Genomic DNA, 22614 nt, shown 5'->3' on the forward strand with positions numbered 1-22614 from the left:
AGTGTTACTTATAATCCTCTACTCTGCCCTGGTTAGACCACATCTGGAGCACTGTGTCCAGTTCTGGCCTTACCAGTTCTATAGGGACAGAGATATACTAGAGAGTGTCCAGTGGAGGGCTATGAGGATACTTAAGGGACTGGAACATCTGTCTGATGAGGAAAGGTTGAGAGATCTGAGGCTGTTGAGTCTGGAAAAGACAAGACTGAGAGGAGATCTTATTAATATTTATAAATATCTGAAGGGTGGGTGTCAAGAAGGTTCCAATCTCTGTTCAGTGGTGTCCTGTGACAGGACAAGGGGCAACGAATACAAACTGGAACACAAGAAGTTTCAACTCAGCATGAGGAAAAAAATCTTCTTTACTGTAAGAGTGATGAAGCAATGGTACAGGCTGCCCAGAGAGGCTGTGGAGTCTCCCTCTCTGGAGACTTTCAAGACCCGTCTGGATGTGTTTCTGTGTGACCTGCCCTAGTTGATCCTGCTCTGGCAGCGGGGTTGGGCTCGAGGAGCTCTGGAGGTCCCTTCCAACCCCTACCATCCTATGATTCTATATGATTCATAATCTCTACAAGTGCATGTACCAGTAACAGGCAGCCCTATGGCTCCTTCTAAGTTACTGACTCCTTCAATGGCAAAATGCATTCAGTTATCCACACATAAAGCTGTTGCTTCAGCCCCATATAGCCCTCTGATAGCAAACTACCTAGTAAACTCATTATCCTAGATAATACCATCAAGAAACAAAAATCAGCACACCACATAGTCCATGATAAATATTAAAGGAGCATTTTATCTTTTGAAGCAAAGCATAATCACCCCCCTACATCCACTAGAATTTTACACATCAGTCATCCAATAGTCTCTAATGAAAACATGCCCATAAAACAACAGTGCTCCCTTCTACTTGCTCTGATTGTAGAAAGCTGTGTCAAATAAAATCATCTCCAATAGGGACAGATTTATTTTTTCCTTACAACTGTGGCACGGTTAAGTCACAATTTTGTCTTTCCCCCTTCCCCTCCCCATTTACAAGTAAGGAAGCTATGGGATTATTTAATACCAGCATCAGTAAAACGTTAACTAAGACTCCTGCTCATACAACAGCACACTATGCTTTGCAGTAATAATAAAAATCAGTTGTAATGTCAAATATATCAAGCATTTGCCTCAACCAAAGCTATACAATTAGCAAACTGGGGAGTACTTAGCAATTGGATTCAGTGATCTTCATAGGTCCTTTCCAACTCAGGACATTCTATGATTCTAAATCAGAGTTTCTGATCAATAAATAAAAATAGACCATCACTTCATTAAATTCCACCCAGTACCAAAGTTCATTTTTCCCTACTCCTCCCCTGTGAGGACATTCTATGATTCTAAATCAGAGTTTCTGATCAATAAATAAAAATAGACCATCACTTCATTAAATTCCACCAGTACCAAAGTTCATTTTTCTCTACTCCTCCCCTGTGAGGACAGGCTGAGGGAGCTGGAGTTGTTCACCCTGGAGTAGAGAAAGCTCCAGGGAGACCTGATGGAGGCCTTCCAGTACCTGAAGGGGGCCTACAAAAAGGTGGCAGAGGGACTGTATACAAAGGCCTGTAGTAATAGGATGAAGGGCAATGCTTTGAAATTAGAGAACAGATGATTTAGACTGGATGTTAGAACAAGTTCTTTATCATGATGGTAGTGGAACATTGGGACAGGTTGCCCAGGGAGGTAGTTGAGGTCCCATCCCTGGGGATATTCAAGGTCAGGCTTGACAAGGCTCTGAGCAACCTGATCCAGTGGAGGATGTCCCTGCTCACTGCAGTGGAGTTGGACTAGATGACCTTTGGAGGTCCTTTCCTACCCAAACCATTCTATGATTCTATTCTTTCCGTAAGTTGTCCAATTAAAAGTGCCTGGTAGACATGCACCAGACAGATTCAAATCTTTAGACTAAAATCTTAAAAACCCAGAAACCTGAGAGCAGGATGCTTTAGTCTATATTTAGATGACTGTGTTTCTGATTTGAGTTCCCAGTTGGTTGAGTATCTGCACTTTGAAAATGCTTATTGCTCATCGCTTTGGGGAAATGAAAAGAGAGAAAAGACAAAAGATTGACAAATGCCTCATTTGTCATTAAAGATTACTGAAAGTAACAACTAAATTATTTGAACTGAAAGATCCCAAGGAATGTCACTAAGACTGTCTAATAAATTATGGTCAACAACTGTGGCAGTTTTTACTGCCTCAGTTTTTACATTACCTCAGAAGAGGAATGTTTAAAATTACGAGCCAGTTAAAAAGTGCACCCTAAAATAAAAATGTTCTTCTCTATGCAAACTCTTGAAACCATAAATGGCAACAGCTATAAAGAAGATATGGTTCTATAATGATAATTTCTACAATTGGCTAAAATTTTGCAGTAGTTTGACAGCTGAAAAAAAGGAAAAAAAACCCCATTCAGTAAAAAGCAAAGATAAAAATAAAATCAGTGTTAACAGCCTGAAAAGAAAATCTTTTGTGAAGGATTTCCATTGTTTCCATACATAGGGCAGTCACATTGCTTCATTCCATTCTGAATACTCTACTCAATTATCAGTTATCAGGAGGCCCAGCAGACCTACCTCTCTTTGTGATAATTTCTGTTTATCAGCCTGTTTGACTTTAGGACTATTAGCCAGCAGGTGACGCAGCTTCACGTAACTCTTCCACAGCTTTTGGTACCTGAAGGACAAAACCAGGAAACAAATATTTTGGTCAGTACAACTAAAGCCTCTCATCATTCATCCTTACAAACACATCAGCTGCAACCATACACACACAGACTGTCCACAAGCATCTTTTTGCTCCAGAAGGAAATCTCAAAGTTTTCCAGGAGAGTGGACACAGCAGCAGAGAGGAGCCATTAGTGCACAGTATGAGGTGAATGGCAAAGCTCAGGGCAGAACTCAGGTCTGCAGATACCCGCTTGGGCCACCTTTGCATGCTGAAAAGACTTGCCTGTAGCATGACAGCTCAAGCAGGTGAAAACTCCCTTTTCTCCACAGGGTTTGCCTATCACTCACTGAAAAGCAGGAGTAACCTTTCCCAAGAAATGTCTGTCCTTCCACTAGCTGAAATGTTTTAGTGAGGCACATGAGAAAGAAGAAGCCTCTCCAAGTCATGCACAACCTGAAGTCATTGTGTGAATAGTGCAATAAAAGTTTCATTCCCTGTGGCATTGTGCTGAACAGAAATAGCAAGTCAAGTTTTCTCTGCAGTTAGCATTTACTTAAGGTTTCTGGTTTTCTCCAACCATCTAACCTTTTCCTATTTTGGGGTTGTCTAGTCACACATGAACTTCAAATAACAGAACTTTTCCCTTGATGGGAGCCCCTCTGGAATCTAGCAGATTTTCACAAAGCTTGTAAGAGCTTACTCCATTTGTAGACAACATCCTACCATTATCACAGAATGGCTTAGGTTGGAAGGGATGTTAGAGATCACCTACTCCAACCTCCCTGCCATGGGCAGGGATGCCTCTCAACTAGACTCAGCTACTCAAGGCCTCATTCAACCTGGCTTTAAATGCACCCAGGGAGGAGGCATCCACAACCTCCCTGGGCAGCCTCTTCCAACTGCAACTGACCAACAGGTTCAAAAGTCACCATAGGAGGAGCAACCAAGAGAATCATGATGTGGACCTTGTGTCCTTAGGAAAACAATGCTATCTTCAAACTATTATCACCTCTGTAGAGTTTTTCAAGAAAACCTATAAAATCAGACTTTTAGCAGAAAGCAGGAAATTAGAGGACAAATGGAAAAAGTTTACCCAAGTAATTTGTTTTTATATTTACATTCTAAAAGAAGATCTCTTCAGCACCAATTTGGGGCAATGGTTTTAGCAGGAAGCTACCACATCAGTGGCAAAAAGAAAATGAAGAATCAGCTCTTTCACTCTTTCCTAATCTTTCCAGCATTCCACATTCACAGGCACGCAAGCATCTTTTCTTATTAGCAATTTTCCCCATAGATATTTCTCTGCAGCATTTTTGAATGTCTGCTCTGTCTCTAGAGATGCTGATATTTTTAAGTCTGTCAACACATCCTAAATCATCAATGCATAGATTTTTCTTACATTCTGTTCTCCTTATTACTGCAATCTGTAGAATAACACATTTGATAAATCCCCACCCAAAGAAGAAAAATGAGATAAGAAACAGATCAACCAATCAGAAAACATGCAAATGCCATGAGAAGGTTTCAACCCAAAACCAAGAACTTAAAACTATGATCTACAATATAAATTTTACTACTAGCATTAATATGGATGGAATAAGCTCTGTTATTGTAGTTAAGTCTGAGGAAAATATTTTCGGGGCATTACCCCTTTCACACATACACCAGAGTTAAACCTGCAATTTATGATGGCACCACAGAAGTCTTTCACAAAAATGTCTTTGTTGCTTGGATAAAAAGAAGCACATCTAAATTCTGTACACAGTTCTGGGCAAAAGAAACCAAACCAAACCCAAAAAGCCATGGAAATTTTAAAGGCAGCTCAAATAAAAAAAGTGTGGCAAGATTAATTTTTGTATTTTTATACTGTTTTCAATGCAAGGTGCAGAACTTTACAAACATTAAGAAATTCAGCATCAGAACAGAAGTGGTTCTTCTATTATTTGGTATAATTACTTTCTTTTTATGGACAAGAAAGTTAAAAGATGAGGAGGATCAGAGTCATGCTCAAAGACAAAAGAAAATGCACTATCTGGATAATCCCTCACTCTTCCCACTTCCCAGCATTCTTAATCTAAAATTTTCAGTAAGCAGTTGTAGAAGAATCTGTCTGTCATACATGTACACAAGTGTTTGGCCCTGAAAGCTGCAGGTCAAATTCAATGTCCTTAAAAGATGCTGGAGGAAAATGCACGAGGGAATGTGCCCAGAAGAGTTGGGCTCTGTACTGGCTGTTACCATTCAGAAAACAGACTTCCAAATGGTTGGAAGAGTTCCCTGAAATTGTAGGAAATGAAGCATGGTGAACAAAATCCAGTATGGATCTACAGTGAAACAGTATTTCTTGCTCTGACTGAAGTTTTGACTCCCTCTCCACTCCTTCATTAGCTAGTAAGGATATAAAAGGTACAGAGAAAAGTAGCATGGATGCAACAGCTTCCAAGTTAGGGAACAGTGCTTAGACTTGATCCTTCAAGGCACAGAAAGAGACAACTAAGTAGGATATGCCAGGGTGCAAGCAACAGAAACATCCTAAGAAAGCAAATGGAAAATGGCTATATTCTTTCTTATCAGATGCAAGACTTGAAGAGCATTTAATTAAATGATTAAGTAGCAGCTCTGGAACAGAAGTCAGTCCTTTTTCACAGAATGCACTCTGTTACTGGGAAAGTGACTTCCTGCCATCTTCTCCCTGTCAGTACCATAAACAGATTCAAACAGTGATTGGAGAAATGTAAAGAAGGAAGGTCCATTCAGGGCTGTTAAACAAAATGATCTAAATACATTCTTTAGCTCGGAGACCATATGCTACAGAACTTCAGAAACCTTGGGAAAAATTTCTTCCACTCTACCTTCTTGTTACACTGTTCTCTTTCTAAAATCCCACAACCCAGAGAAGTAATGTGGAGCTTGAAGAGAGTCCAACAGAAAGCTACGAGGATAACTGTGGGACTTGAACATACTTCCTGTGAAGAAAGGCTGAGAGAATTGGGGCTCTTTAGGGTGGAGAAGGCCAAGTGGGGATCTTACTAATGCCTATAAATATCTGAGGTATCTGAGGGGTGGATGTCAAGATGAAGGTGCCAGGCTCTTTTTGGTGGTGTCCAGTGACAGGAGAAGGAACAATGGGTACAAGCTGGAACACAGGAGGTTCCACCTCAACACAAGGAGACACTTTCTTATGGTGAGGGTGACAGAGCACTGGAGCAGGCTGCCCAGAGAGGTTGTGGAGTCTCCTTCTCTGGAGACCTTCAAAACCCAATTGGATGCATTCCTGTGCAGCCTGCCATAGGTGCTCCTGCTTTGGCAGGGGCGTTGGACTCAATCTCCAGAGGTCCCTTCCAACCCCTACCATTCTGTGAACCCTTGGTCTGACCTAGAAGAGCTGTTGTTAGGTTGAGAAGTTTCACACTGCACACACATTGACATTGACTTCTGCAGACCCTGAATCATGCCAGAAAAAAATGAGTTCTGCCTTACATCCTGTAATATACAGGAGCTTGTGCTCACTGTCATAAAAGCCAAGCCTTATATTGGACTCAATTAAGCACACAAACAAGCCTTAGGTAAGCCACAGGTTACAACAGTAATGCATTGCTGAATAAATGATGGAAGGAAAAGCATCTTACTGAGGATCTCCAGCATAACTGAGCTGAGCAGGTCGTATCCCAAAGTGGACAATAATGGGGAATGTAATGACATCAGGATTGAACTGTTCACGGTCCAGTTGATCAATACGAACTGAGCTGGGCTTCTAGGAGAAAGAAAAACAAACAACACACCTAACTGACAACTGCTCCATGGAATATTTATTGCCTCCAGCCCACAATATCCAGGAACCACCAAGCAGCAATATTCCAAACTTATTAAAATAAAAATAAAACTCATCATTAATATTATAATAAGTATTTGGCAATGACAATGATTCAAACCAAGTTAATGGTATTTGCTCTTTCAAGTAAAAAAAAATATTTTTATTTTGATTTTACAAGTCAGGAAATATTTTTTTTCTCTCTAATACATATATTTTCTAATAAATATATTTTTCCTAATATATACTTTTTCTCTCTAGTATATATATTTTTTCTCTAATATGTTTTTCCCCCTAATATATATTTTTCCCTATATAAATTTTTTTCTCTGTATTTTTTCTCCATAATACACATAATTTCTCTATAATGTATTTTTTTCTCTATAATATGCATGCTTTTCTCTGTAATGCATGCTTTTCTCTATAATGTATATTTTTCTGTCTTTTTTTCTCTATTTTTTTCTCTGTAACACATTTTATTTTCTCATATATATATATACACACTATATATATACATATATACTGTCTCTCTCTCGCTCTCTCTCTCTTTATTACTTGTGAGAAATTAAAGCATCTTTCTTTGGTGAACATCACACTAGAAATAAAAGCAGGATTAGCATTCTGGTGTCCAAGCTCCCACATGCCCAATCAGTTCACTAAGATCAGGTTACCTTGCTAATTTTAGTTCCATTCCTGATTTCCCCAAGCGAGTGAAGCTATTGTTAGATCCATTCAATCACCAACTAAACAGCATGAAAAAAAAAGTCACACTACTCTTAACAAAGGCTCCTAGGCTGATGTGTACAAGGAGGAAAACAGCCTGGTATAATGAGGAGCCTTTTGGCCTTTTTACACTTCAAAAGAACACAAGTTCTTTTTGTAGTTAAAAAGGGCAGCATAGAAGGAGGCAACTTTTGCTTCACCTCCAAAGCCCACAAAAAATGAGCAATTGCAGATCACTGTAGAAGACAAGGTGCTTGCAGAGCTCTCCATCACTTTCCCAGCACATTGAAAAACCCACCTGAAGGTGCACAGCTTGCCTCCGAGTAAACACTTGTGCCATTACCTCACAAGCTGCTTTGTTATGTGCCTGCCTACCCCCCACTTCACAATCAGCTGGATGAGGCCAATATTTTCTGCTTGTCTAAGGTTTCAGAAAAAGGGCATTACTTCTAGTTACCTGCGTCTCAAACCTTCTAATTTAGCATTGTGAATTTCTCCAAGATGAGCTCCAGAGTTGCAGAAACAGCTCCTACCATTCTCTTCACAAAACAAAAAACATGTCAAAACCAAAAGCTTTCACCCTTCAAATCACCTTGGTAGAACTGCTCACAAGAATCACTTTCTGCATGGATAAGCAAAGCCAATTCTATAAATAAAAGTAAGCCTCATCAGGTGGCCACATTTCCAATCTATTCTGGAAGAACAAAAATTTACTTAAAACTTTGACATTCAGATAGAGAAACATTTTCCAAGGGAAAAATGCTTATCGGCTTCCCTTTTGCACATGATGACTGAACATAAAGTTATATTTCCCCAGCCAAGGAAAAAAAAAGATAAAAAAAACCCTAAAGTTAGCTCATGCTGCCAGGTTTTAAAACAAAAGTAAGAAGAAAAAAGGACAAGAAAAGGTTTTCCCTACAGCATTTCCAATCAAAAGGGATTAGGACAACAAAATCTAATGAAAAACACAGAGAGGATCTGTGGCAGGCAGATTGTTCTTCTCTTAAACAGAGCTTAAAGTCCTGAAATTTAAGTTTATCTGGGTTTGAGGGGTTTGCACAAAGCCAACTTGTAAAGTTTTTATCTTCACAGAAGTTTACCGGTTCTCCCCCCTTAACTTATTTCATCCTCACTCCCCTCAAAAAAGGAGACTTGCTACACAACTCCTCTGAGAACCAAGGCAGGAAAATGTGATTAACAGAATATAAAACATGAAACAATGCATTCATTATAATCAGTATGCTTAAAAAAAAAAAACCACAGACAAGATTTTCTTACTCAAACATTTCACTTTTAGACACTTAAAGTAATCTGATCAAAGGGCAATAGGTGCAAGCTGGAGCATAGGAAAAACCTTTTCACTGTGAGGGTGACAGAGCAGTGGAACAGGCTGCCCACAGAGGTCATGGAGTTTCCTTCAGTTTAGTTAGTCATGAGGTGCTGGGTGATAGGGACTTGATGAACTTTGAGGTCTTTTCCAACCTTGTTGATTCTGTGATTCTCTAGAGACATTCAAAACCTGCCTAGATGCATTCCTGGGTGATCTACTATAAATGGTCCTGCTCTGGAAAGGTGGTTGGACTCTGAACTTTCACAATCCCTTCCAAACCCTAACATTGTGTGATCCTGGAAAGTACAAAAGGCAGAAGAGTTTTCAATATACCTGTAGCAGGGTCTGTGTGAAACATGTGGCTTCAGGATCACTCAAAAACATGCCACTGCTTTTGAGTTTTGTCACACAGCTTTTCATATCTGCCTAGTAACAGCCAGGACAAAAGAACTCCTTAAGACTTCATCTCAATTGTTCCTTCACTGATGGTTATTGAGAGGGATGCAACTAGGCTGTGCTTCTTCCCTGTGGCACAGTGACCACAAAGCTTCCTCTCTGGTGCCATTTCTTAAAGTCAAATGAACAAGTAGCACATAGAGAAACAGAAATTGCACACCAGCAGACAGGACATAAGCAAATTATTTGTTATTCTTCCTTTTTTTTTTTTTTTTTTTATTCCTGTGTTCTTTTAGAAGTGCTGTGAGAGACCATTCAATTATCACAACTTTGCTTTTGACATCTCATTAAAAAAGGAGATTCTAACAGAACCCAAGCCCACTGTCTTTGTTTCGTACTCTGAAACTCACCAGTCAAGGCTTTGCTGGTATCAGAAGACAGGAGATGGTTGCAGATGCAGTACAGAGGTATGTTAAAACATATCTACATTTGTGCTACTGAGAAAAGCAGCACTATTTTAAAAAGAGTGAAGTATTAAGGAGGATTAGCATTTGTGAGCCTTTAAAGCTCTTCCAACACAAAGTCTCACTAAACTAATGAAACACCATTAATAATTCAATGGTTTTAAATAATGCTGAACTATCGTTAAGTGTTAAAGTAAATGTGATTTATATGCCCATCAAAATTGTCCCTTCAGCATGCATGTACACACCTCCCTTGAAAAAATGAAACACGTATAAAACCTGCATCTGCTCACAAGAGGAATTATTATTTCTGAAGTGATGTTGTGGAGGAAAGCAACAAAATGAACTTTAGTGTTTTCACTTTGTTGTGTCAAGCAGATAAAATGGAATTGAAGAGCTGTCATTTTCTAAACCAGTTTCACATTATGTCTGTAACAGAACTGTTTTATCTTTTAACCTTGTAAAATGCACACAAAATACTTTCATATTCTCTTCACTTGCTTTCATACTCAATAGTAACACTGCAATGAACAGAAAAAATCCCAGCCTAAGAAGGTTATTGTAATCTTGAGAGAACAAAAATATTCTCATGATGGCATTGGAACATGACAACATTTCAAACTGCTGCGTATTTTTCTTTTATGCTTATACATTTTGATGTCCACATGCAACTTCAAAACCATTGTCTTGTAAAATGCAAGGTCTGTCAGTAAAAAAAAAAACAATTCACACAAAATCTCAAAATTAACACTACCAGGCACATCCTGCACTGCCTTGTACATTTACAGTACAGTGACACAAGGAAGGAGCCTGTATGAATTCCTTTATGCTAAACAAAAACAGCATGGGTTGTGCTAGCTGACACCAGAATACCTTCAGCAAAACCCCTGATGTTACGTCAGTGTACACCATTCAGTGCTCACAACTTGTGCACTAGCATGTACCTGGTATCACAGAAACCACAAGCCATATTAAGTCTACCAGTTAAGACTGTCTAACAATTTCTATTATGAGCTTCTGGTCTACCACTCAGTTTTAAGCAGCTCAGGCTCACCTGTATTCTGTATTTCATGTATCCCACAGATGATCTTGTTTTCTTTTTGGTTTAGAAAGTCTTATCCAGAACAAAAGTACTCAGAATGAAAACAAGGAAAAAATAAAATTATGCTGCCCAAGCTATGATAGAAATCACAGAGGTCTTTCCCAACCCAAACAATTCTAAAATCATCAAGTCCAACCATAAACCTAACACCACCATGGCCACTAAATCATATCCCAAAGTGCTATGTCCACATGTTTCTTGAACACCTCCAGGAACAATGACTCTACCACCTTCCTGGGCAGCCTGTTTCAATTCCTGAACACTCTTTCAGTAAAGAAATTCTTCTTAATAGCCAATGTCAGCCTCCTCTGGTGCCATTTCTGCCCAGAGTATCTACTAACCCCCACTGAAGTTAAACCTTAGCCCACTGTGTGCCTGTTCTCCTTCTCTCTGTTCACTTTCTTTTTCACCGTCTCCCTCATATTAACACTCCTTTTAGCTAACACAAGATATTTTTAGAGACCCTCTCAACTATGTGCATGCTTGTCTGTTGAGGTGAAAGAGAAAAAGGAGGCAAAACAGAGCTGAAGGAAGCCATTTGCCCCACCAAAGGACAACACGACTCTGGAGGCACCTGAAGCAAAACAGCACAACTTCTACGTATGACAGAAGATTCAAATCACCTTCCTGTCACTTTATATAAAGCCAATTGGATGGATTTATTTAGCTTATATTTTGTTAAATGCAATGCTGCCATACTTGAAAATATGAACTTGAAAAATGTATTTGGGAAGTCACCTTCAAACCTGCAGTTTGGGGACAGGTTTTTCAGTTAATAGATCAGATTTCCCTTTAGGCAGGATACCAAGTCCCATTTCTGCTGCACAAGCTAACAGGCTGAACTACAAGCAAAGGAGGAAAATTAAATCAAAGAAAGATATTACAACCAAGAAAGCTGCATGGCCATCTGAAATCCAGGTCTGAATCATTCTTTTACTACCGAGATACCACTTTGTGTAAACAGAACCCTGCAGCTTTTAGTGGACATCATCTATTCTTGTGACCCATATTTAAGTCAGAAAAATGGGATAAATTCACATAAACATTGGAGTTGCAAGGAGCTGTGTTCAGAGAAAATATGCTTTAAAATGCTAATTGTTCCAAAAATAATAAGGCCATAGGGGTTTCAAGCTTGGCACTAAAAATTTATGGATGCATTCATTAAACTACACAAAGTTCTTCAGTGTGCCTGAGAGAAATATAGAAACAGCATGGAAAAAATCACATTGCAGGAAACACCTTTTCCATATTTAGAGCAGAATCAGGATGGAGCAATTTAAATAGAGCAAGGGGCTCAAGTGAGGAAGATGAAAGAAACCATCAAATAGTTACTAATTGTCTGGTCTTGTGTCAGGGAAAAGAAAACAAGATCATAGAATCAGTCAGGGTTGGAAAGGACCACAAGGATCATCCCTGCCATGGACAGGGACACTCACACTACATCAGGCTGGCTACAGCCTCATCCACAGGGATGGGGCCTCAACCACCTCTCTGGGCAACCCATTCCAGGGTCTCACCAATCTCACGGTGAAGAATTTCTTCCTCACATCCAGCCTGAATCTCCCCACTTCCAGCTTTGTTCCATTCCCCCTGGTCCTTCACTACCTGAGATCCTAAAAAGTCCCTCCCCAGCTTTCTTGTAGGCCCCCTTCAGATACTGGAAGGCCACACAATAAGGTCACCTTGGAGCTCCAGCCCTCTGATCATCCTGGTGGCCCTTCTCTGGACATGTTCCAGCATGTCCATATCCCTCTTGTAATAGGGGCTCCAGAATTGGATGCAGTACTCCAAGTGGGGTCTCACCAGAGCAGAGTAGAGGGGGAGAATCACCTCCCTCATCCTGCTGGCCACACTTCTCCTTCATATGTTCACATGGAACCTCCTATGCTCCATCTTGCTTCCACTGCCCCTTCTCCTATCATAGGGCATCACCAAGAAAAGCCTGACTCTGTCCTCCTGACACTTACCCTTCATGTATTTATAAGCATTAATGAGGTCACCCCTTAGTCTCCTCCAAGGTAAAGAGCTCCAGCTCCCTCAGTCTCCTCAGTAGGGAGATGTTCCACTCCCTTCAGCATTTTTGTGGTTCTGCATGGGATTCTTTCAAGCAATTCCCTGAGGTCCTTCTTGAACTGAGGGGCTCAGAACTGCACACAATACTCTAGATGTGCAGAGGGGGAGAACCTCTCTCAACCTAACCACTCCTCTTCTAATACACCCCAGGATACCATTGGCTTCTTGGCCACAAGGGCACATTGCTGGCTCATGTACATGCCATTGCATTGTTCATAAACCAGAAGTATTTGCTCTACCATTCCAGGGCTGGTAACAATCATCCCTTTGCATTCCTCTGCATACTTCTGCCATTCCAGTTCTTCCCACTGAAGCATGTTGGCAATCTCCTCTTCAGGCACCAGGGCTTTACTGCATCGTAACAAGTAGAGAAGAATCTGATGCATCGAGAGTACTTCTTTTCCTCCATCTTAAAAACATAAATAAATAAACACACTTCAGATAGTCATTCCTAAAGCATGAGCAAAAGAGAAGATATGCAGAACACAGACTGTTTGGATGAGCAAAATAAACAGCAAAATGCTTAAGTGACTTGACAAATGTGAAAGCCAATGTTTTATTGATGAATACTGCACATGCATAAACACTCTGGTAAACTGGGAGCACTAATGGCAGTGGTGGTGAGAACGTCAGTTTCATCACACTGTAGAGCTGAAGTTTCTAACCCGCCTGGAAAACCTTTGAAAGGAGGAGGCAGAACAATCAGTTCCATTGTCCAGTTATATTTTCCTTTTCACACTTTTATCATCCTTTTCAGAATGGCAGTTAAACAACCCTTATGCAGCTGTCTTAACTCTCCAAATGTAACAGGACACTTTTGTCTGAATGCAGCAAGTTATCCTTGCGTTTTACAATCATCTGTAGTGCTTGCATGCCGTTCCTGCAGTAATCAAGACTAAATGACCTCATGCCAGCCTCAGTCACTAAATGAATCAAGAGCAGGTCAAAACTGTTAAAATACTTCTGAGACCTCAGGAAACACATGCAGCAAAGGCTGCTTGTCATAAAGGAGGAGGGTACAATAAACATCTGCCTGGCTCCACACAGCCAGTTATAGATGTGAAGATGCAAATAGGGAAGTTGACTGATGGTCCTGACAAACCACCACTTAGAAGACACTGACCATTCAAACTCAGTGTTTCTGCTCATATGAGAAAGAAGACACATATATTACTGCAGTGCATTAATTGTGACATGTCTCTCCAACCTCCTTCTTCAACACAGTGTATTTGTAGGTATGGAGGCATCTTCAATTTCATTCCCACAAAGCCAACAGGATGCTGGCTTGCATCAACAAGGGCATCACCAGCACAGATAAAGAAGTTATTGTCCTGCTCTACTCAGTGCTTGCTAGACCACACCTGGAGCACTGCATACAGTTTTGCTCCCCGCAATACAATAAAGACACTGACAGGCTGTAAAGTGTCCAAAAGGGCCAACAGAATAATCAGAGGTCTGGAAGGCCTCAGGAGATTCCAATTGGACTCCAGAAGAAAATTTTACACCATGAAAACAGTCAGACACTGAAAGACTCTCCCAAGGGAAGCAGTGGATTCCCCTCCATTGGACAGTTTTAAGACTGAGCTTGAAAGGATGCTGGGGCATCTAATTTAATCTACACTATCACCTAGAGAAGTTGGACCAGATGATCCCTGGGGTCCCTTCCAACCTGGCATTCTGTGATTCTGTGGAACGTTGCTTTCCCCAGGGAGCAGGAGCAATCTGGTCCTGCCACTGAGTACATTCTCTCCATCACTACAAGTGCTGCAATGTGGGGGATGATGCTGCAGCACAAGAAATGTGATCCCAGGTACACAGGAGAAGTCTCACAGAACTGCTTCATAACAGCAGTGTTGCATAAGATGATGCCTTCTGTAAGACATGCGAGGGAACAATAATCACAGAATGGTAGGGCCTGGAAGGGACCTCTGAAGATTGCATCCAACCCCTGTGGCAGAGCAGGATCACCGAAAGCAGATCACACAGGAACATGTCCAGGTGGGGCTTTAAAGTCTCCAAGAGATGGAGACTCCATTACCTCTCTGGGCAGCCTGTTCCAGTGGAGAAGTTCTTTCGCATGTTTAGATGGAACTTCCTATGCCCATTACCTCTTGTCCTGTCACTGAGGACCACTGAAAAGAGCCTGGCCCCATCTTCCTGACATTGACCCCTTAGATATTTGTAAGGATTAATAAGATCCCCCCTCAGCCTCCTCTCCTCCAGACTAAACAGCCCCAGCTCTCCCAATCTTTCCTCGTATGATAGATGTTCCCTAATCTTTGTCATCTTGTGCTGGACTCTCCCCAGTAATTCTTTGTCCTTCTTGACCTGGGGTGCCCAGAACTGGACACGGAACTCCAGGTAAGGCCTCACCAGCACGAGCTTCTCTTCAGAAGGGATTACAGCACTCTAATGCAGAAAAGGTGAGAGTGAATGATATAATTTGGCCTTTTAGAACAATTAACCCCATTCAAATTCCAAGAGGGAAACTTAAATGGGGAAAATACACCTCAAACCTGACTGGGAACATAAAGTACTTCCAAATAGCTACAAAGGCAATGCACAAAGTTTTCCTTCAAATTAAAGAGGAGCTCAGTTTACAAGACTTTTGTGTTTATGAACAACCAGATTATACTGTTATACAAGAGTCACCCCATGTGCAAGAATCAATAAAATAAGAAAGAAAAAAAGAATAAAAGAAGTGTAGTGTACACAGAAGACTGTGTACAGGCTGCTATAGCTGTGCTAAACAGCAGTTAAGAGACCTGAACTTTCCTGGGTCAGAGCATACAGTACTCGAGACCTCAAATGTTCTTTTTTTTTTCCCTCTTTTTTTTTCCTCTAGTATTTTAGTCTCTTAATCACAGAATGGCTTAGGCTGGAAGTGCCCTCAGAGATCATCTACTCCACTTCCCACTGCCACAGGCAGGGATGCCTCTTAACTAGACTTGGCTGCCCAAAACCTCATCCAATCTGACCTTAAGCTTGTAAATATAGCTTTCATTTGCTTCCAACTGAGCTGGTCTGGCAAATTTAATGTTGGGGGGGAATTTTCAACGAAGTCTTTGCCTTGGTTGGCCAGACCCAGATGCAGGACATTGCTCTTTGACTTGTTAAACCTCATGCAGTTTCAAATGGGCCCATTTCTCAAGCCTGTCAAGATCCTTCTGGATTGCATCTCCTCCCTCAAGCAAGTCTACTGCTCCACACAGCTTGGTGTCATCAGCAAATGTGCTGAGGGTGCACTCAAAGCCACTGCCCATGTCACTGACAAAGATGTTGAAGAGCATTGGACCCAGGACAGACCCTTGTAACAGTGAACACACTACAGCAACTATTCCAGAGATGCTATGCACCTCTGGCACTCAGTAAACCTGGTACGATTAGCTCAAAGCTCAGAGGCCTGTCTTTAGGCAACTCACAATCCCAAACCTCATAATTTTAGACCACATTAGAAAAATTAGAAAGAAAAGTCAAGTAGAGGGGATGGGGAATTGGCAATTCATTTCTGCTGTTAAAGAGACAGTTGATGGATGTCTGGAGATCTGTTGCACCAATGTATCTTCTTTGATTAAACACAGATATATAATGTTCTGCAAACATACCTGAAGGAATTAAATTCCCACTCTCAGGAAATTAAAAAAATATCCAAGGACATCTCAGGAAATAATACACAGTGCAAACATGATTAGAAAAAAAATAACTATATTGTCATAAAGATGCTAAAGGCAACTACACATGCAGAAATACCAAGAAAAAAGATATTTTTAAAGAGTTAGAAGGCTGGGAACTCTACAGAGGAAGCACATACAAATATAGAGACTTCTCTTCCTATCAGTAAGCAATCCAAGAGTGCAGACAGAGCTGACTTCCAAACTAAACTAAAACAAGTGAGAACAAAAAATTCCAAAGTAACAGGAAAACACCCTCAAGCTATATAAACCAGGCAGGTCAAACACTCTCACTTTGTGATGAGGTCAAGTTAATCAGCCACATGTGGCTTGATGGCTTATTTTGTAAATTGCTTCAGCAGAACCAAATCAATGTTTGCTAGCAAGCCTCAGAGCTCTGCTTCTGATTGAACAGTGTAGTGTATCCAGGAAGGAACAACAATTACAAACATAGTCATCTAGCCATCAGTATTCTCCACAGTAATGAGCCAAACCTCATTTAGCTACAGCTATAATTAATATCCCAACTAAGTTTCAAAGCCCAGAGCAGAGAGCACCTCCAGGCCACAGCCTTCTTGATGAAGATCATTCCATGTCTCATCTGCACCCTTAGCCCAGCAGCTGAAATGCATCCTCCTGTCCATGCAACCCCTCTAGAGCAATCACTGGCAGGATCTCAGCAGGACACCATCAATGGAGCCATGACAGCTACATCAACTGAAAGTCTGCCCCAGCATCTTACGATGTGTTAAATGCCTGCATAGGCTGCTCACCCAACATGAGCATAATGCTCCACACTGAAGCTTGGCAAGCTAGGGCTGAATTTTACTGCAGAGGAGCTTTTCTGTCTTTCATTGTTTGCTGAAAGGTCTTAAGCTTACATTAAGATAAACAATCAGAACAACATGTGCCCAGAGGTGCAAATCATGCTGACCTTCAAAACCACACATCAAGAATTTTAGTACAATCACCTGATGTCCTGAAGGGAAGAGGGGACATTAAATACAGCTTCATGTGTGAGATGAGGCAATAGCACTCCTCAAATGCCACAGGTCTACTGCAGAGTAGGACAGCAATAACCCAGAGGTGCCCAAAATTACCACGACAGAGACAAAAGCTGGAAGCAAGACTTGGCCTGCTCATGCAAAATCCAGTTCTGAGTAAACCATCCAGACTGCAGATGGAAGCACCAGATCTCTACAATGACTGAACCATTTAACTAGCAATAAGATTTGTGTGGAGTTCTTTGGTGAGGTGTTTTGGGGTTTGAATTTTTTTGTTTCTTTTTTTTTTTTTTTTCCTTTTTGGGGATAGGGGTAGGGGTGTTTGGGGAGGGATTTGTTGTTTTTCTTGGGGATTTTTTAGATCTCATTTCCACAAAGCTACATAATACAAATATTACCTGGAAGAAATCTCACAAATCTCGGCATGAAGTGAAACCTGGGGCAGCAAACAGAATCACTTTCAAGCGAAGGACCTTAAATATGGAAAAAAAAAGGAATATTTATAAACAGCAACATATTTGCAGAAGGAGGAAAAAATAAAAGTAACCTGGCTGCAGATGAAATCAATTAACAGTGATTACATTTGATCAGGCCTAAGTTTCACTCAAAAGATTAACAAAATGCACACCAGAAAGGAATAGAGTAACAATTTAGAATCATAAAATCAAATAATGGCATGGGTTGGACAGGACATTCTCCACAGATCAGGATGTTCAGACACTTATTGAGCCTGCCCTTGAAGATCTCGAGGGATGGGACCTCAACTACCTCCCCGCAAAACCTATTCCAGTGTTCCACATCCCTCATGATAAAGAACTTTTTCCCAACATCCAACCTAAACCTACTCTTCCCTAATTTCAAACCATCATCCCTTGTCCTATTGCTGGAGGCCTTTGCAAACAGTCCTGCAGCCTTCTTGTAGATCTCCTTCAGGTATTGGAAGGCCTCCATCAGATCTCCCTGGAGTCTTCTCTTCAGGGTGAACAACTCCAGCTCCCTAAGCCTGTCCTCATAGGAGAGGTATTCCAGCTCCCTAATGATTTTTGGGACCCTTCAGTTTCTAGTGAAAGCCTTCCAATGGCTACTTTCAAAAGAAAGCTACAATACCTTAAAAATAAAAATAATCTAAGAAAGCCACAGTAGTTTTATTTAAAACTGTGATATAGAAAAAAAATTGTTTTGTATAATTAATTCACTACAGCCTTACAGACACAAGCACCAGTTTATTATTCCCTTGCAATCAGTGGGCTGTTTTTTGGATATAGTAACAAAGACAAGGAAATTTCCATGATGCTATTTTGTGGCTTTTTAATTTCCTATTTCATCATCTAAAGCTTTACATGAAACAAAACCAGTAAGTACCCAGTGATAAAACAGAAAGAACAATCAGGGCCAGTGATAGGATTGATAGCAGTGATATTAGAATACATTCTGTATCAAACCACAGAAGGCTACACAAACTATATGAAACGTGTGTGCTTCTCTGATTAACTGCAGTAAGTGTGGACTGCACCTCCACAGACAAAAGCAAGATACCAAAGCACACCTACAGATTCTGAAATTAAATTCTTCTGACATGCTCAGCTTGCTTTCAGCCCATGGGAAGGATCATCCCTTAAATTGTCCTTTGTCATAATGGTCTTTACAGAGACGTATTTGTATCTTGTCAAGTCAAAACCATTCAGCTCTGATGTTATCTGTAGGACACTGCTTTCCAGGTTGACTGTAGAAAAATACTAACTTGTCTGTTAGCTTGTAAAAACAGAGAGAACCATTTACCTGACACCTTGGCTTTCAAGATAAGGTACAGAGGACACTGTGCAACATTAAACATACAATAATATTTACTGTTTGATAAAAAAATAGGGTTTGATCAACAAAGAAATTTAGTTCACCTGCAAGAACACAGTACAATGTTTGTCCACTTCAATTGCTACAGCTTGCAATAATGAACTCTTGATAGATCTCTTCTTGAAGAACAAAGTGGAAGTTCCTCCCTCTCATGTAACCCAGAATTTGACTCTGTTCTTTTGAGGTCGAATCATAGAATCATTTTGATTGAAAAAGACCTTTAAGAAGATGAGGTTCAGCCATTCTCTAACTCTACCAAGTCTGAAGATAAACCACGACCTCAGCACCACATCTATGTTTCCTTAAACACTCTCAGGGATGGGGATTTAACTACCTCCCTGGAGAGCCCTTTCAGTGAAGAATTTTCTTCAAATACCCTATCTGAACTTTCCCTGGTGCAACCTGAGGCCTTTTCCTCTTGTCCTATCACTTGTTACTAGGGAGAAGAGATTGACCCAAACTTTGCTAAAGCCTCCTTTTCAGGTAGTTGCAGAGAGTGATGAAGTCCCCCCTAGGCCTCTTTTTTTCCAGACTAAACAACCCAAGTTATTTCACCTGCTCCTCACAAGACCTGTTCTCTAGACTCTTCACCAGCTTTATTACCAAAGCTACAATTAATTGTATTTTGCAATTTTTCCCCCTAAATAGAAGTTACCTTTAAGATTCCAGTCATAGAGCTCCAAAATATCTTTGAACAGATATGAAGAGAACAACTCAAGACCTCTCACACAAAAATTCTGGGGAAAGAAACAAATCAACCAACCAGAATTAGTCAATATTGTAGCACAAATAATGCCACTCACATCCATTTAAATAGAACAACTAATAAAACAGTGTCTTCGTATTTTCCAACTGCTAGACACTGGGCTGTGGAAACAGTATTGATATATTGGTAATCATCCACTGTAACATAACGGTGACCTCTTCAGAAAGCACTGTGATGAAGACTCTTTAGTTAATGTCAAAACCAAAACTACAGGTAGAAATCAGAAATTTGCATTAATTTACCATGCACTAATCCCCTTTCAGCTAAGTAAGGTAAGGAGATAAATTATTTCTGAGAAGGCTTTCCCCTAAGTCACTTTTTCCTTAAACGTTCAAAGTTTATAAATCACCACCTGTGATACCATGATCACTTCCATAGCAATGTGCAATGCAAATTGAAGATTTTGACCTCTAAAGACAAGAGGAAGGGGGGGAGGAAAAAAACCCCAATATAAAAAAAACGAGATTCTTCTCATTAAGTGGGGAAACAGCTCCTGAAAAACAAAGTTTAATTCAGAAAGGAAGGAACTTAAAAAGCTTTCGTTAATGAACAAAATCAGGCCAGGCTGATACAAATTGTATGTTTATGATACTGGGCATAAATCCCAAATCCATCAACACAATCTCTTTGTGTAAGAATGCATTAGTAGATAGTCTGCAAGTAGTGCTGTAGCCAATTGAACAGAAGTAAAAAAAAAAAAAAAAAAGCAGAATTCCATTTTCTTAGAAGCTATTTATTATTTTAGAAGAAGATTTGAAGTCAGCATAGGAGATGCAGCAACAAGAAATGAATTGCTTTGATCACACACATCTTGCTGAGGAATTTCAGGGTTATTGTATATATTTAGATGCTGTTGAGCAACAAAAAGAGAGATATAGAAAGAAAAGATATAGAAAGACAGACATAGAAAGAAAAAAATGTAAATATATGTGACTAAATTAAACACTGATCTTATCTGTAGTTAATATGCAGGGGTGTTTCTGTACACATGCTGCTCCACTGCAGCAATTCACTTCACAAATGAGCTTCACTAGGGATGAATTTGTAATATAAAAAAAAATAAAGAAAATGATGAACTGAACGTGCTTTGCTTGTACTCATTGGAAATTTGTTTGAGTAACAGATTATATGAGTTATTGATAAGCAATCTTCAGAGCTTCAAACTCATGATCAATTTCCAGCTCTGCCATCGATCCTGGCAAACCGGTACCTCCACACGTCTTATTTTTGTCACCCATAAAAGGTGGATAAAAGTACCTGATGTATGTTGTATATAACTTAAAATGAAAAGAAGCTAGGGATATAAGCAGCTCTTAGCATTTGGTTTTAATATATGATAGCCTAGGTAGATGGATTTATGCTGGTACCTGTTAGCACAAGTCCTTTTTCAGCCATTCATTCAGAACACGGCCTGCCTCAGACATTTCATAAGATGGAATTCTGAAGAGTTTAATCCATTAAGCACACCAACAACTCATTACCTAATCTGACATTTTGACTAATTATCCTTCTTACCTCAGGCATCATCTCCTCAATGAAATGAATTGTATAGTCAATGTTAAATCTGATTACTTTACATAGAGGAATCTGGAAGGAAAAGAGAAATATAGCACTGAAAACTATACAGCATTGAACGTACACTCAATACCGTTTTGTATGCAAAAGCATCACTGTCTGCTGAAAAGGACACTTACTAAAACAGCTGCTCTGGGGAATCATGAAAAGACAAGCAAGTGCAAGAGAAGTAACAGTTCTAATCTCCACCTCTGTAATAACACAGAGCTGACAGGGAGGGATTGTAAAGGAAGATTAAATAATGCCATCTACTGGAGATGAAATTTTGTTTCAAAGGAAAAACAAAGCTCAGTAAACCTGTATCTCTTCTCATTTGTGTTATTTGGAAGTGAATTTATTGTTGGTGATAACAAGATGTCAGATTGACACAGTGGCCTGAAGGCAAGACGTTTTCAGCACCTTGCCAATCCTGTTATCTATACTATCTATACTGTCTTAAAATACAGCTTTAAGGCACAGCAACACAATGTGATGTTTATACTAATTTCATCCAATAAACAACTCAGGTAACTCGTAAGAGAAACATCTAATTCAATTTTTTTCAATCTTTGAGAAAAGGTTTCTTTGTTTACAAAATCCATGGACTGCTGCAGGTATTTATAAATAGGATTTTTTAAAGCAAAAAAAAAAAAAAGCTAAATTTCTACAAGGTTACAGAAATGCTAAATACTATCCTACATATCTACAGCTTTTAGCAAGTTTTACTATTCACTGGTCTTGCAAGCATAAAAGAATTTTAGAACAATTCAGTAGTTCGTCAAAGTGAGGCAACCCAAGGTTATTTTGCATTGATAAACACTCAAATAAATACCTGAAAAGTGCTGGGGCTGCACTGAAATATATGGACTCAGCAGAGCTGCAGTATCCAGCTTGCATCTTATTGCAGCCCACTGCCAAATGTTTGACTATCCGGCTACAAAATCTGTTGATATCTCCATAATAAACTAAGGATCTACATCAAACAACCAAACAAAACCCTGCATTTCCTACAATATTAAATGAGAATACAAAAAGCCTTGGAAGTCAAATGTCCTGTTTAGAATCTGAGTAGAAAAAAAAACCTTCTTTAAATCAGCAAGGCTTTAAAAAAAGAATTGAAATTGCAGGTATCGTTTTCTTACTTTTTAACATGTACGATC

General features: G+C 39.9%; 1 protein-coding gene across 1 annotated transcript in view; it reads right to left on the reverse strand.

Moving 5' to 3' along the window:
• DROSHA (drosha ribonuclease III) overlaps window positions 1-22614 on the reverse strand; it is an 80187-nt gene that overhangs the window by 39975 nt on the left and 17598 nt on the right. The window contains exons 9-14 of the mRNA XM_054381792.1: window positions 21416-21487; window positions 19790-19871; window positions 17682-17756; window positions 12848-13017; window positions 6339-6463; window positions 2616-2715 (exon numbers count right to left, since the gene is read on the reverse strand). Of these exons, the coding sequence (XP_054237767.1) occupies window positions 2616-2715; window positions 6339-6463; window positions 12848-13017; window positions 17682-17756; window positions 19790-19871; window positions 21416-21487 (624 nt within the window). The remainder of the gene's footprint in view (window positions 1-2615; window positions 2716-6338; window positions 6464-12847; window positions 13018-17681; window positions 17757-19789; window positions 19872-21415; window positions 21488-22614) is intronic.

Source organism: Indicator indicator, chromosome 6 (genome assembly GCF_027791375.1).
Source record: "Indicator indicator isolate 239-I01 chromosome 6, UM_Iind_1.1, whole genome shotgun sequence".
Classification (NCBI taxonomy): Eukaryota; Metazoa; Chordata; class Aves; order Piciformes; family Indicatoridae; genus Indicator; species Indicator indicator.